The sequence below is a fragment of the Scyliorhinus torazame genome, chromosome 2, assembly GCF_047496885.1.
Source record: "Scyliorhinus torazame isolate Kashiwa2021f chromosome 2, sScyTor2.1, whole genome shotgun sequence".
Lineage (NCBI taxonomy): Eukaryota > Metazoa > Chordata > Chondrichthyes > Carcharhiniformes > Scyliorhinidae > Scyliorhinus > Scyliorhinus torazame.
Window position 1 is genome coordinate 348,644,653 of NC_092708.1, and position 13,285 is coordinate 348,657,937.

General features: G+C 44.3%; 1 protein-coding gene and 1 long non-coding RNA gene across 4 annotated transcripts in view; one reads left to right on the forward strand and one right to left on the reverse strand.

Moving 5' to 3' along the window:
• Positions 1–13,285, forward strand: part of mdga2a (MAM domain containing glycosylphosphatidylinositol anchor 2a) — a 1,293,828-nt gene that overhangs the window by 685,855 nt on the left and 594,688 nt on the right. For both annotated transcript variants that reach the window (XM_072491028.1, XM_072491020.1), the window contains exons 7-8: positions 3,603–3,932; positions 8,673–8,978. In XM_072491028.1, coding sequence (XP_072347129.1) covers positions 3,603–3,932; positions 8,673–8,978 — 636 coding nt within the window. The remainder of the gene's footprint in view (positions 1–3,602; positions 3,933–8,672; positions 8,979–13,285) is intronic.
• LOC140403261 (uncharacterized) overlaps positions 1–13,285 on the reverse strand; it is a 106,369-nt gene that overhangs the window by 10,897 nt on the left and 82,187 nt on the right. The window lies entirely within an intron of this gene.

A 13,285-nucleotide genomic window follows, 5' to 3' on the forward strand; every position in this document is an offset into this window, starting at 1 on the left:
CAGTGCAGTAGATAACGGGGAGCCAATGGATGTGGTATATCTGGATTTCCAGAAAGCTTTTGACATGATGCCACACAAAAGGTTGCTGCATAAACTAAAGATGCATGGCATTGTGGGTAAAGTGGTAGCATGGGTAGAGGATTGGTTAACTAACAGAAAGCAGAGAGTGGGGATAAATGGGTGTTTCTCTGGTTGGCAACCTGTAATTAGTGGGGTCCCTCAAGGATCAGTGTTGGGCCCGCAGTTGTTCACAATTTACATAGACGATTTGGAGTTGGGGACCAAGTGCAATGTGTCAAAGTTTGCAGACGACACTAAGATGAGTGGTAAAGCAAAAAGTGCGGAGGATACCGGAAGTCTTCAGAAGGATTTGGATAGGTTAGGTGAATGGGCTAGGGTCTGGCAGATGGAATTCAATGTTGCCAAGTGTGAGGCTATCCATTTTGGGAGGAATAACAGCAGAATGAATTATTATTCAAACGGTAAGATGTTAAAACATGCTGCTGTGCAGAGGGACCTGGGTGTGCTGGTGCACGAGTCGCAAAAAGTTGGTGTGCAGGTGCAACAGGTGATTAAGAAGGCTAATCGAGTTTTGTCTCTCATTGCTAGAGGGATGGAGTTCAAGACTAGGGAGGTTTTGCTGCAATTGTATAGGGTGTTGGTGAGGCCGCATCTGGAGTATTGTGTTCAGTTTTGGTCTCCTTACCTGAGAAAGGACATATTGGCACTGGAGGGAGTGCACAGGAGATTCACTAGGTTGATCCCAGAGTTGAGGGGATTAGATTATGACGAGAGGTTGAGTAGACTGGGACTGTACTCATTGGAGTTTAGAAGGATGCGGGGGGATCTTATTGAAACATATAAAACTATGAAGGGAATAGATAGGGTAGATGTGGGCAGGTTGTTTCCACTGGTCGGGGAAAGCAGAACTAGGGGGCATAGCCTCAAAATAAGGGGAAGTAGATTTAGGACGGAGTGTAGGAGGAACCTCTTCACCCAAAGGGTTGTGAATCTCTGGAATTCCTTGCCCAGTGAAGCTGTTGAGGCTCCTTCTTTAAACATTTTTAAGAAAAAGATAGATACCTTTCTAAAGAATAAAGGGATTCGGGGATATGGTGTACGGGCCGGAGAGTGGAGCTGAGTCCACAAAGATCAGCCATGATCTCATTAAATGGCGGAGCAGGCTCGAGGGGCCAGATGGCCTACTCCTGTTCCTAGTTCTTATGTTCTTTTGACTTCTACCCATGGCATCCTTGATCTAGGGGAAGGGCCACCACTGTCCAATTAAGTGCCTGATTGGCTGATAGGCAAGACTCCCATAGGCCCCATTAAATACTGCCAATGTAACTAAGACCTTTTTTAAAAAAAATGTTTTTATTGAAGTTTTACATTTTATACACTGTACATTCAACAAGGATATGTGCAATGGGGATAATATACAAGTCATTTCCCTTGGTATTGCCCCCCTTCCCCCACCCTTGGTCCCACCCCTCCCCCTCCTTTTGTTGTTTTGAGATCCTTTCTGAGGTCACTTATCATAGAGTGGGCAGTTAGCTTCTATTTACACATATGTGGTGCTTTTCCCTCCACCCTTTGTCATTTCACCCCCCGCCCTCTCCACCCCATCTCATTCTCGGCGTTTCTTTGGGGGTTCCGTTTCTTGTGGCCTTGCTCTAGGCCCCCGGTATCTGTTTCTGCCATCTTCCAGCCTCCCCCTCCTCCTTCTCTGTCCTCCTCCTCTCCTCTCCCTTCCCTGTCTGTTCCCTGCAGTCTCGTAGGCTCCAGTGTGTCTCCACCTCCCCTCACTCATGTGGCTGGTGACCTCGAACAGATCCTCGAACAAATTGGTGAATGGCCTCCACGCTTTGTGGAAACCCTCCTCTGACCCTCGCATAGCGAATTTGATCTTCCCCAGATGGAGAAATTCCAACAGATCTGCCAGCTAGTTTGCAGCTCTGGGTGGTGCTGCAGATCGCGAGCCAACCAGGATTCTCCGGCAGACAATTAGGGAGCTAAGGCAAGGGGTTCGGCCCTCTTCCCCATGACTCATTTTGGCTGGTCTGATACCCTGAAGACGGCCACTTTTGAGCACAGTTCCGCCCTCACCCCCAGAACCTTGGACATCGCCTCGAAGAAAGCTGTCCAAAATCCGACAAGTCTTGGGCATGCCCAGAACATGTGGGTATGGTTGGCCGGGCCTCCCTGGTACCGTTCACATTTGTCCTCCACCTCTGGGAAGAACCTGCTCATTCAGATTCTTGTCAGGTGCGTTCTGTGCACGACTATAAGCTGCATGAGGCTTAGTCTTGCGCATGAGGAGATGGGGTTGTTCTGTGCTTCGCTGCAGACTCCCCACCCTATTTCCATCCCTAGTTCTTCCTGTAACCAAAACCTAACTTAGACTTTGTATTATGTATGATTCCCCCTAATTCTGTTTTATTTCTAATTCTAACTGTTTCCCCCTGTTATCTGTGCTCTTGGTTTCCATTTTCTAATGCTACATCCTGGTGCCCAACACGCTGAAGAATTAGTTTAAACTCTTCCCCACAGCACTAGCTAACCTGCCTGCAAGATCTCAGTTCTTTTCAGGTGCATCCCATTCATCTTGAACAAAGAAGAACCTGTTTTCTGTGATCTATTTCCAGTTAAGCCAGACAGTTTCGCAAAGCTCTGAATTACGAGGAACAGAATGGAATAAGAGATTTCTTTGAGTCATAGTGATTGAACACCCACATAGTCATGCAATGAACACAGAGAATTCATCCCCAACTTTGCTTTATTTCATTTTATTGATAGTAAGACTTGATTCAGTATTTGCCAGTGATGTACAAAGAGTAAACTGCTGTTGTGACCTTGAAAGGTTCCAAATATGGCAAGACATGAAATATGAAGAAGGGACTTAATTATTTATTGTACAGCAAAAAAGTAGGCCATTCAGTCTATCATGCTAGTACCATTGTAAGTTTTCTTTTTGCTAATATTACAAAGCCTGTAGATTCCACCTGAAAAAAGACTTACTGAAATTACGAGATGGCAGTTTTTTATTTCCCTATTCCAATACTGCTGTTTGAAAAAAAAAAGGGGGTTGATAGTACTCTGGTCTTAAGCTTAATTTAATGTTCCAAATCATTAAACTGCATCAAAAACTATGACTGGGTGTGTGACAAGGCATTCTCTACCCCATGCTGATGTCCATTCTTCCTGTGTGAGTCGAGACAATTAGGTGCCTTGTGTGACCATACTTGATTGCAATCATGTTCCACGTCACGCATATTGAAATCAACTAGTTCAGCACAAGCCATGGGATGAAGTTGGGATGCTTTGGGTCTTTACCGATATGGGGTAGTGCATTTAGCCATCAGGTTATGGAGAAGGAATGTTGTTAAATGTAATAAATTAAGCATTAATCAGCCCTACAATTTGAATTCCACATACTGATGCCTAATGTGTGTAGGTTTCTTACTCTGAACATGAATACTGATGTCACACACACATATTAGGTATGAGTTCTAATACTCCCTTTAGAGTGTGCGGGCTATGCGCTAATTTTTATTGTTCAGAGCAAGATATCTAGTGACCATCAGCTGTTCTCTTTATCCTAGCTCTGAAAAAGGGACGATTTTGGATTACGCCAGATCCGTACCATGATGACGACAACATTCAGATTGGCCGTGAGGTTAAAATTTCTTGTCAGGTCGAGGCCATTCCCCCTGATGAGTTGGCATTCTCTTGGTTCAAGAATGGACGTCCACTTCGGAGCTCAGAAAGGATGGTCATTTCAACGACAGACCCCGACGTCTCACCTGGCACAACCAGTCTGGACATTATTGACCTGAGGTTCACAGATTTTGGGACATACACTTGTGTGGCATCTCTAAATAGTCAGGTTGTGCCTGACATCAGCATTGATGTGAACATCTCCAGCAGTACCGGTGAGTACTTAACCAAGGCTGAGATTGTGGCTTTAGCCTGGATTGACTGTTAGCCAGAAGCTTTTTGTCACTCTCACATCAGTTTTTGGACAGCACCGTGGCTTAGTGGTTAGCACTGCTGCTGAGGTCCCAGGTTCGATCTCGGCCCTGGGTCACTGTCCGTGTGGAGTATGCACATTCTCCCCGTGTCTGCGTGGGTCTCACCCCACAACCCAAAAGATGTGCAGGATAGATGGATTGGCCACGCTAAATTGCCCCTCAATTGAAAAAAATAATAATTGGATGCTCTAAATTTATTTTTTAAAAATCACTTTTCAATTTCTCCACCACTGTCTTCTGCATTTTAAAGAATAAGGTGACCATCGGTGGTGTCGAAAGGCTGTGAGATGATCTGTACATGCACTTCAGCTTGCTCTGAAGTTGTTGGGAGAGTTGGATGATACTGACATCGTGTTTACCATAATGTCCAGTTTCTGGGACTGTGGTACACCACAAACTGGGAATGGCGCCATAGAATCCCTACAGTGCAGAATGAGGCCATTCGGCCCATCGAGTCTGCACCAACCTCTGAAAGAGCATCCTACCTAGGCCCACTCCTCCAGCCTATCCCTGTCACCCCATCTAATATGCACATCTTTGGACTGTGAGAAGGAACCGGAGCACCCGGAGGCAACCCATGCAGACACGGGGAGACTGTGCAAACTACACACAGACAGTCACCCAAAGCCAGAATTGAACCCAGGTCCCTGGCGCTGTGAGACATCAGTGCTAAACACTGTGCCACCTTGCTGAATTCCTTGGGTGGTTATATTGTGCACGTTTTCACAATGTCTTCCAGTTTCGAAAACAACAACCACTAATTGCATTTACGTAGTGTCTTCAACATAGTAAAACATCCCAAGCTGCTTCATAGAAGCATAATCAGACAGAAATGAAGACCAAGCCAAAGAAGGTGACAGTAAAGTTTCAAGACTTTGGTTTTGATGCAGTAAGATCATGGATAGCGAATGAACAGTTTGGAAAGTAATGCAGAGGAGTGGTGATTGTTGATCCACTGGCCAAGTCCAGCAGGTTAATAGTGGAAAAGATGGGATGGAGATGGATGAGATGTGTCTCCAGCAAGCTCTGGGATGTAAAGGTCAGTAAGAGCTTTGAATGGAATAGCTAGGATTGCTGCTTATTATTAGGCAGTGGTTAATGCCTTGATGGGCCCTTCAGAGAATGCTGAGAGAAGATAGATTGAAGCTCGGTCCTTGTTCAATAGGTAGTTGAGCCTGGGACGGGAGCAAGAGAGTATGAAGGTCAAGGAGTAGTGAAAGATTAGGAAAGGAAGTTGGAGTTGGGTGTCAGATGAAGTGGCGGAGAGAGGAACAATGGAAGGAAGCAGGACTAAGTAACTGGAAGATGAGGAAGCAGGAGGAAAGAGCCCAAGAAGGGTAAAGAGAAGGAAAAGGGAGATCAAAATAATGGGTTGGGTTCAGTTGGCAGTCAAAATACATATGTAAATAGGCATACAGAAGCTTATGTTATATAAGCATGAATGATAGTTATCACATGCACTTCCCCACGTTGTTTTCGCGTAATCAGAGGAGCAGCGTAGGTTTTTTTGTGCAGCCATTGCTCGTGGCCGAGACAACATCTCCACCACGTATATCCATGTTGAGAAAATAATCAGTTTCCATTTGCTACTTTCCCACAGAGTTTAGTGCTATCAGTAAATTTAATAAGACTGCCAAAATCCTGTCCCATATCATTTAGAAATGGGGCCCCATAGCACAGCTGTCTGGAGCTTCACTGGTCACCTTTTCCCAGGCAGCACATTTTCCGTGTTCAGTTGGCACATCAAGCCCATTATATCTCCTCTAGCACTTTAAATGATACACTTCTCTCCTCCAGCCTTGTGGGCACCTCCCACGCCCTTATTTTGTTTTCTTGTTCTGTGGCTCAGGGCCAGAATTTTGTTCTCTCATGATCCTGTGAAGCAAATTAGAATGTTTCATTATACTAAAGGTGCGATATAAATTGTTGATATTATTATTGTTTAATCCAGCCTTACATGGTCAGGGTATCAGACAAGGTGACTTCAGGGCAGCATGGTGGCACAGTGAGCACTGCTGCCTCACGGCGCCGATGTCCCAGGTTCGATCCTGGCTCTGGGTCACTGTCCGTGTGGAGTTTGCACATTCCCCCCATGTTTGCGTGGGTTTCACCCCCACAACCCAAAGATGTGCAGGGTAGGTGGATTGGCCACACTAAAATTGCCCCTACAGTGGAAAAAATGAATTGGGTACTCTAAATTTATTTAAAAAATAAAAAAATAGAAAAAAAGACAAGGTGACTTCATGGGCATATCAAGTTACCTCTGGTGATCCCCAGGATCTATCCTTGGATGTCTTCTGTTTCTCATCTACTTGCTGCCCTCGCTGACAGCATCTAAAAACACCGCACTCATTTTCCTCAGTTACACTGATAACATCCAGCAGTACCCCCACACCACACTACGAGACCCTTCCCACTGTCTCTAAATTGTCAGTCTACTTATTCTCCCAATTAAATATTGGCAAAGGCCGAAGCCAATGTCCAAACTCCACTCCTGCACCGCCGATTCCAACCCTCTCCCTGGCAATTGTCTGAGGCTGTTCACAACCTCACGCATCCACGCCATCACAAAGACTGCCTCTTCCCACACCTGTAACATCACCCATCTCCTCCCCTGTCTCAACTCGTCCGCTGCTGAAACACTCATCTATGTTCTTGGTACCGCTAGACTTGACTATTCTAATGCATTTGTGGCTGATCTCCCGCATTCTGCCCTCTGGTAACTTGAAGTCATCCAAATCTCTGCTACTCATGTCCTAATGCGCGCCAGATAGCATTCACCCATCACCCCTGTGCTCTATGGCCTAAACTGAGACCTGGTTAAACATTGACTCGATTTAAAAATTCTCATCCTTGTTTCCAAATTCCTTCATGGCCTTGCTCCTCCTATCTCTGTCATCTCGTCCAGTCCTAGAGCTCTTCAGCATATCTCTAATTATGTCTTTAGAGCATCCCCAATTTGAATCACTATCCTGCTCGTGGCTATGCCTTCAGCTGCCAAAGGCCAATGCTCTGGTATTTCTTCCCTCAACCTTTGCCTCTCGATCTCACTTTCCTCCTTTAAACCACTCCTGGGCCCTTGACCCCACTTTTGGTCATCTCCCCTCATATCATGGGTCTCTGTGGGGTGGTTTGGGATATTTTGTGTTAAAGGCACTTTATAATTCAAAATATTGTTGTTCAGCATGCAGATAAGCTACTCGACCTCAGATACATTCTAGAAAATGTCCTGAACATTATATGTGATAAAGGAAAAAAAATTAAAGAAGGGAGCACTTGTAATGGTGAGAAAAAGTGGCTCTGAAAAACACACAAGGTGCCAATGTAGCTGCATTATTTATTTTCCCCACTGAGGTTGCCTGAATAAGGAATGAAATTTGGTGTTCTATTACTCTAAAGTCCTTAATTAACCACACCTGAACACTACCATTGCATATTAGTTAAAACAAAGAGCTTCCTTTTCATATGTTGCAAAGGACAGTGACACAGAATTACCTCTGGTGGCCTAAATATCAACTGCATTCACACACAGAAATGCGCAAGGCACCAATATTTAATTAAAACAATGCCTGAAGCTTTATCCTGGACTCCATACATCTCTACTGCAACAGAAACAACTTCATTTGAAGGTAAAGAAAGGCCTGTTTCTTACGCTAATGGCTACTACTGATCTTGAAATGATAGTAGCAATTAAACAGAATTTAATTTGCACTCTGAACATCAGAAACCGACTTATCCTCAAGCAAAGAATCTAAAGAAGCTCTTGCCAATCTTCCTTCATTTCTTTCATCATTAAAGAAGCTTCCTTGAGCAAAAAAAACAAAAAAATGTATGGTAAGCAATTCATAGACAAACAAAGTCACTTCTGATCTGAAAGAACTGTAAATGCAGTTGTGTATCACCTACCAAATACATGAATAGGATGGGAATAAATGAGGGCAGCACAGTGGCGCAGTGGTTAGCACTGCTGCCTCATGGCACTGAGGTCCCAGGTTCGATCCCGGCTCTGGGTCACTGTCCGTGTGGAGTTTGTACATTCTCCCTGTGCTTGCGTGGGTTTTGCCCCCACAACCCAAAGATGTGCAGGCTAGGTGGATTGGCCACGCTAAATTGCCCCTTAATTGGAAAAAAATTAATTGGATACTCTGAATTTATTTTAAAAAAGAATGGGAATAAATACAAGAATAGGATGGGAATAAATACATGAATTGGATGGGAATAGAGGGATATAGACCCAGGGAGTACAGAAGGTTTTAGTTTGGACAGGCATCATGATCGGTGCAGGCTTGGAGGGCTGAAGGGCCTGTTCCTGTGCAGTATCGTTCTTTTCTTTTACCAAGATGGATACTGATGAAGGTCAGGATATGTGCTATGCTTCTTCACATAAATAAGGTGCAATCATGAAATCTAGCAGCTATTAATAAGCAAATGAATGTTGTGACCTTCCAAACAATCTCCAACAGTCGCCCGTGTAAAGGTAAAGTCACCATGTTTCCAGATGACCGTTGGCTGCTTTTCCCTTTGAGTGGGAGAGCTGACTGGGGGAAGGTGATTTAACCTGAGGATCACCGCCATCATGGTGATGTAATGGGATGCAGAACCACTTGGTGAAACGTAGTTGTTTTTATTTCTGTTTGCAAGTGCCGCCGACATTATCTGTCCCAAAGGGAAGGTCACCGATGGTTGCTCGTGAATGCGACACAGTGGAGCTGCAGTGCTTGGTTTCCGGGAAACCCAAACCCATCATTCTTTGGTCCCGTTTCGATAAGGAGAAGGAAAAGGAGCTCCCAATGCCCGATGGCACCATGCAAACGGAAAGCTATGATGGATTACTACGCATCGTGAATGTGTCCAGGGACATGAATGGAATATACAAATGCCAAACGAGCCAGTATAATGGGTTTAACGTGAAGCCAAGGGAAGCAGCTGTACAGCTTATCGTGCAGTGTAAGTAATTCATATTTCTCTTTGCACTGTAACCTCCTGGGCATGAATAACTATTGATCTTTTCTAACTCGAGCAGAATGGCACTGGTCTGCAATCAAAATATTGTCCAGCGTTTTTTCCATCCTGTCAGACTCTAGCAATTATAGATCCAGTTAACTCCTGATAAAAATACAGCTTTAGTTCGCAACAAACACTTAAAAATCCATTCCTGTTAAACAAATATTTTAATCCCAGTGTTAAGTTCCTCAGCATTCACGTGAGCGTCATGCTTTCAGTCATCCACATACTAACTTTTAAAGATCCAATTTCACAGCAGTGCTTTGATTTACTATCTTGATGTTTAGAAGGACAAGTAACATATGTCAGTCACTTCCTTTTCCATACTGTCTGGATAAGTCTTAATCTCAGCACAAGTAAATTGTCAGACAAGGTAATGTGTTCAATCCAATTCCATGGGGGTAAGCATGGAATGACTGCAGATGTTTCCGGTTCCCCTGGGCACATTTAATGTAAATCCGGTCAGCTGATGCGATCCTCAAGGATTTGTCTGCCGCAAAACATTATGAAGAGGATTGATGGACACTGAAAAATGGTTCCAAATCAGGACTGCTGGGCTAGTAAGAATGATATACCTTGATCAGTGTAGCATAGCGAAGTATAGCCAGGAAGAACACGTGAAAAGTTCCCTGCCCAAACTGGTAGTGATCAATAGGTCATTACGTTTCCCCACAACGTGCAAAGGATTATTTTCTGAACTGATTGAAAATGAAGTGTGATGGGAACACAGCTTGATAAATCCCTCTCGCCACATATGCATGGAATTTTAATGCAGGGCTCTGTCAATTTGGAAGAAGGTTGGAGAAGGGACTAGCTAGTTTAAAAAGCGTGAACGTCTTTTCAAGTCATTCCAACGATTTTCTTGACAAGTCAGCATCTGGTTGTGAAATTAGGAAGAAAATCAAGCTGTTGCATTATATGGTCTTGTGTCGGCATGATTTGCAATAGACGCAATGAGATATTTTACAAAAACAACAAAATCATGAAGTAGTTCACACAAAGCGCAATTCTGCTATTGATGAGTTGTACAAACCAATTAGTTAATGGCAGCTTTTCTTTTATTAAGTAGTAAGTTAGTAAGAAAAATCCCACAGGATGATCATGCCATTAAAATTTCTTAAGTAAGAAAGAAATGAAAAAATGAAATGAAAATCGCTTATTGTCACAAGCAGGTTTCAAATGAAGTTACTGTGAAAAGCCCCTAGTTGCCACATTCCGGCACCTGTTCGGGGAGGCTGGTACGGGAATTGAACCGTGCTGCTGGCCTGCCTTGGTCTACTTTAAAAGCCAACTCTTTAGCCCTGTGCTAAGACCATTTCCTATTGATCATAACTGCCATACATAACTTCCAGTGCAATATTTAACCAGCAGATCTTCCCAGAGAGACTCTCAAATACACCACTGCAGCGATAATATTAATGGATACGAAGTCTGCATCTGGGTGAACAGCTTTTTGCAGGCTGAGTTGGAAATCTTTGGTTTTGTAGCAGAAGTTCAATGTGAAACAGGTTTCTCAAAAAGACACCCCTTCTCCCATTCATTTGAAATTTACTGAACCTTCAGTCCTGCTACCAGTCACTCTGTGATATTGGACATGATTAACAAACATTCAAGCACTTCTTCCACCATTGGTTTGGTCGTTTCCCTATCCACACTGCGCAAGTTGTTACTGATAAAATGTAGACAAATAAATGTACAAAGTACTTGAGCGCTTTGGTGAAAGGTCTCCAAGCACTTTAAGTGAATTGTTTTGGGAATGGACTAACCGTTGCCGTGTTGGCAAACAGGAGAGCAATTCTGCCGCAATAATATTTGGCACACAGTAATGAGCTAGTTAATTTGATTTTTGATGGCTTTGATTGAGGACGAAATATTGACCAAGACACTGAGAACATTCCCTGTACTTCCTTAAACGGTGCCAAGGGAACCATAACATCTGTCTGAACAGGCAGATGATGTTGTGGTTTAGTTTCTCACTGAAAACATGACATTTCCAACCTGAAAGTGTGAAAGACAAAACAGATGCACTAGTATACATCCATCAAAAATTAAAATAGAAAGGAATAGAATCAAGAAACAGTTTTCCCTTGTGGGTGAATCCAAAAAGCGGCATCAATGTCTAGGAACAACTTGGAGATCAAATATAAAAGGAGGAACTTCTTTACAGAAAGCATACTGATAATATGAAAACCGTTACCACGTGGAATAGTTGAAACCGATATGAGTCTGACGGTTGCACCTTTTACTATTGGCCTGTAACATGAAGTAGCACTTTCAACTCTGACTCAAGAGGGCGGAAGGTAATGGCCTCCCTGAGGTGAGTTTGGAGGCAGCGAGGGGTTTAATTGGGTAGCAGGGTTAACTGGGGACGCTGCCACCTTGCTGTCTCAGACGTGATTAAGTGTCACGGAATGATTTTAAAATGATTAATTAGTGAACGTCTGCTGCTTTCTGGGGAAAGTGAGTTCATTTCCTCTGCCACCCTTTGTGGGAAGAACTGTTTCCGAACTTCTCTCTCAAATGACCCGGCTCCAATTTTAAGGCTCTGTCCAGTTGTTGAGCTGAACTGCTTGGGCGGGATTCTCCAACCCCACACCGGGTTGGAGAATCGCCGCGGGGGTGACGTGAATCCCGGCAAATTCTCCGGCGCCGGTTTTTGGGCGGGGATCACGCCGTGTTGGTTGGGGACCATTGGCAGGGCCACCCCCCCCCCCCCCCCCCCCCCCCCCGCCAATTCTCCGGGCCCCGATGGGCTTAGCGGCACGTTCCTAGGTGACACCGGATGACCTGTGGTTGACCCTCCAACTCCCTCGGGGAAACAGGGTGTCCCATCACAACTCCATTGTGTCCAAGTCAGCATCTGCGAATTGTGATGCAGGTCTCCTTGGTGGCATAGCTGCGTGTTGCCTGGGGTTTGGTCAGAGGGAGCGGTTTAAGAACTGCTCCCTCTCGTTATTGGGTGCGGCTGGGCGAGGTCCAGGTGAATCAGCTGGCAGGACAGCCATTTCCGTTGTGGAGCCCGTGGGGCATAATTGCCGGCCCTAATTGGCATTACATACCGGTCGCAGTCTCACCGGTTCGACTGTCGGGAAGCACCTGGCAATTCTCGCTTGCTGCCGTACTTTGTGCTTCTCCTGTTAGATCGCGCCCCATAACATTTCTTTCATAGTGAGGTGGTCATCGGGAAAGGAAATCAAACCAAATTTGAAATGGGCTGCCAAGTAACTGCTGCCCTCTATCCAAAACCCGGGGGTTGGTTAGCTCAGTTGGCTGGGCGGCTGGTGTGTGATGTGGAGTGACGCCGACCGCACGGGTTCAATTACTGTAAACTGAGATTACTCCTGAAGGCCCCGCATTCTCAACCATGCCCCTCGCCTGAGGTGTGGTGATCTTCAGGTTAAATCACCACCAGTTAGCTCTCCCCCTCAAAGGGGAAAGCAGTCCTCTGGGTCTGTGGCGACTTTACATTTACTACTTAAACCAATTTAAACACAAGTGCATTGGTTCCAAGGGTTGCTGAACCATCCTGTGCAGTGTATTGTGTGACAGAAATGCACAATCTCAAAGTCTGAATGATTCTGCACATGAATTTTGGAAAACACTGTATTAGCACTTTTCCTGTTCTTAGCCACACATGTCCAAATTATATTTATTTTTATTCAAAATAATTCTCTCTCTAAATCCAATGGCCGAAGAATCAAGTTAGCAGTGCAATTAAAACCAAAACGCTTAGCGATTAAACTACGACTTTTCTGTTTGACTACAATTAGATCATTCAGGCTTCCAGTAATACTGTTCCGGAATTTGGTGTGTCCCCTAACAACACCACCCACATTTCAAGAGAAAATGTAACACAATATAATACTGTCCTCATTGTTCAGAATGGATGCAAGGAATTATTATATTTAGGAGTTAATACCCACGTGGGTGTGAAGAGAAAGTCAACAATGCAGGGCGAGAAATATTAGAATGGTGAACAAAAATACAATATAAACAGAAGCCATTTTTAGTAACACCATGTTTTCTTTTTCCTTTTCACATGATAAAAAATAAATAGAAACAAGTTCAAGACGAGGTAAGTAATTTGTAGGTACAGCAGGTAATAAGGAAGGCAAATGGGATTTTGGTCTTTAAAGGATTAGAGTATAAAAGTAGTGAAGTTTTGCAGTAACGAATCACGGCCGCACCTGGACCACTGTGTATAGTTTTGGTCCCCTTATTTCAGGAGTGATGTAGTTACATTCGAGGCA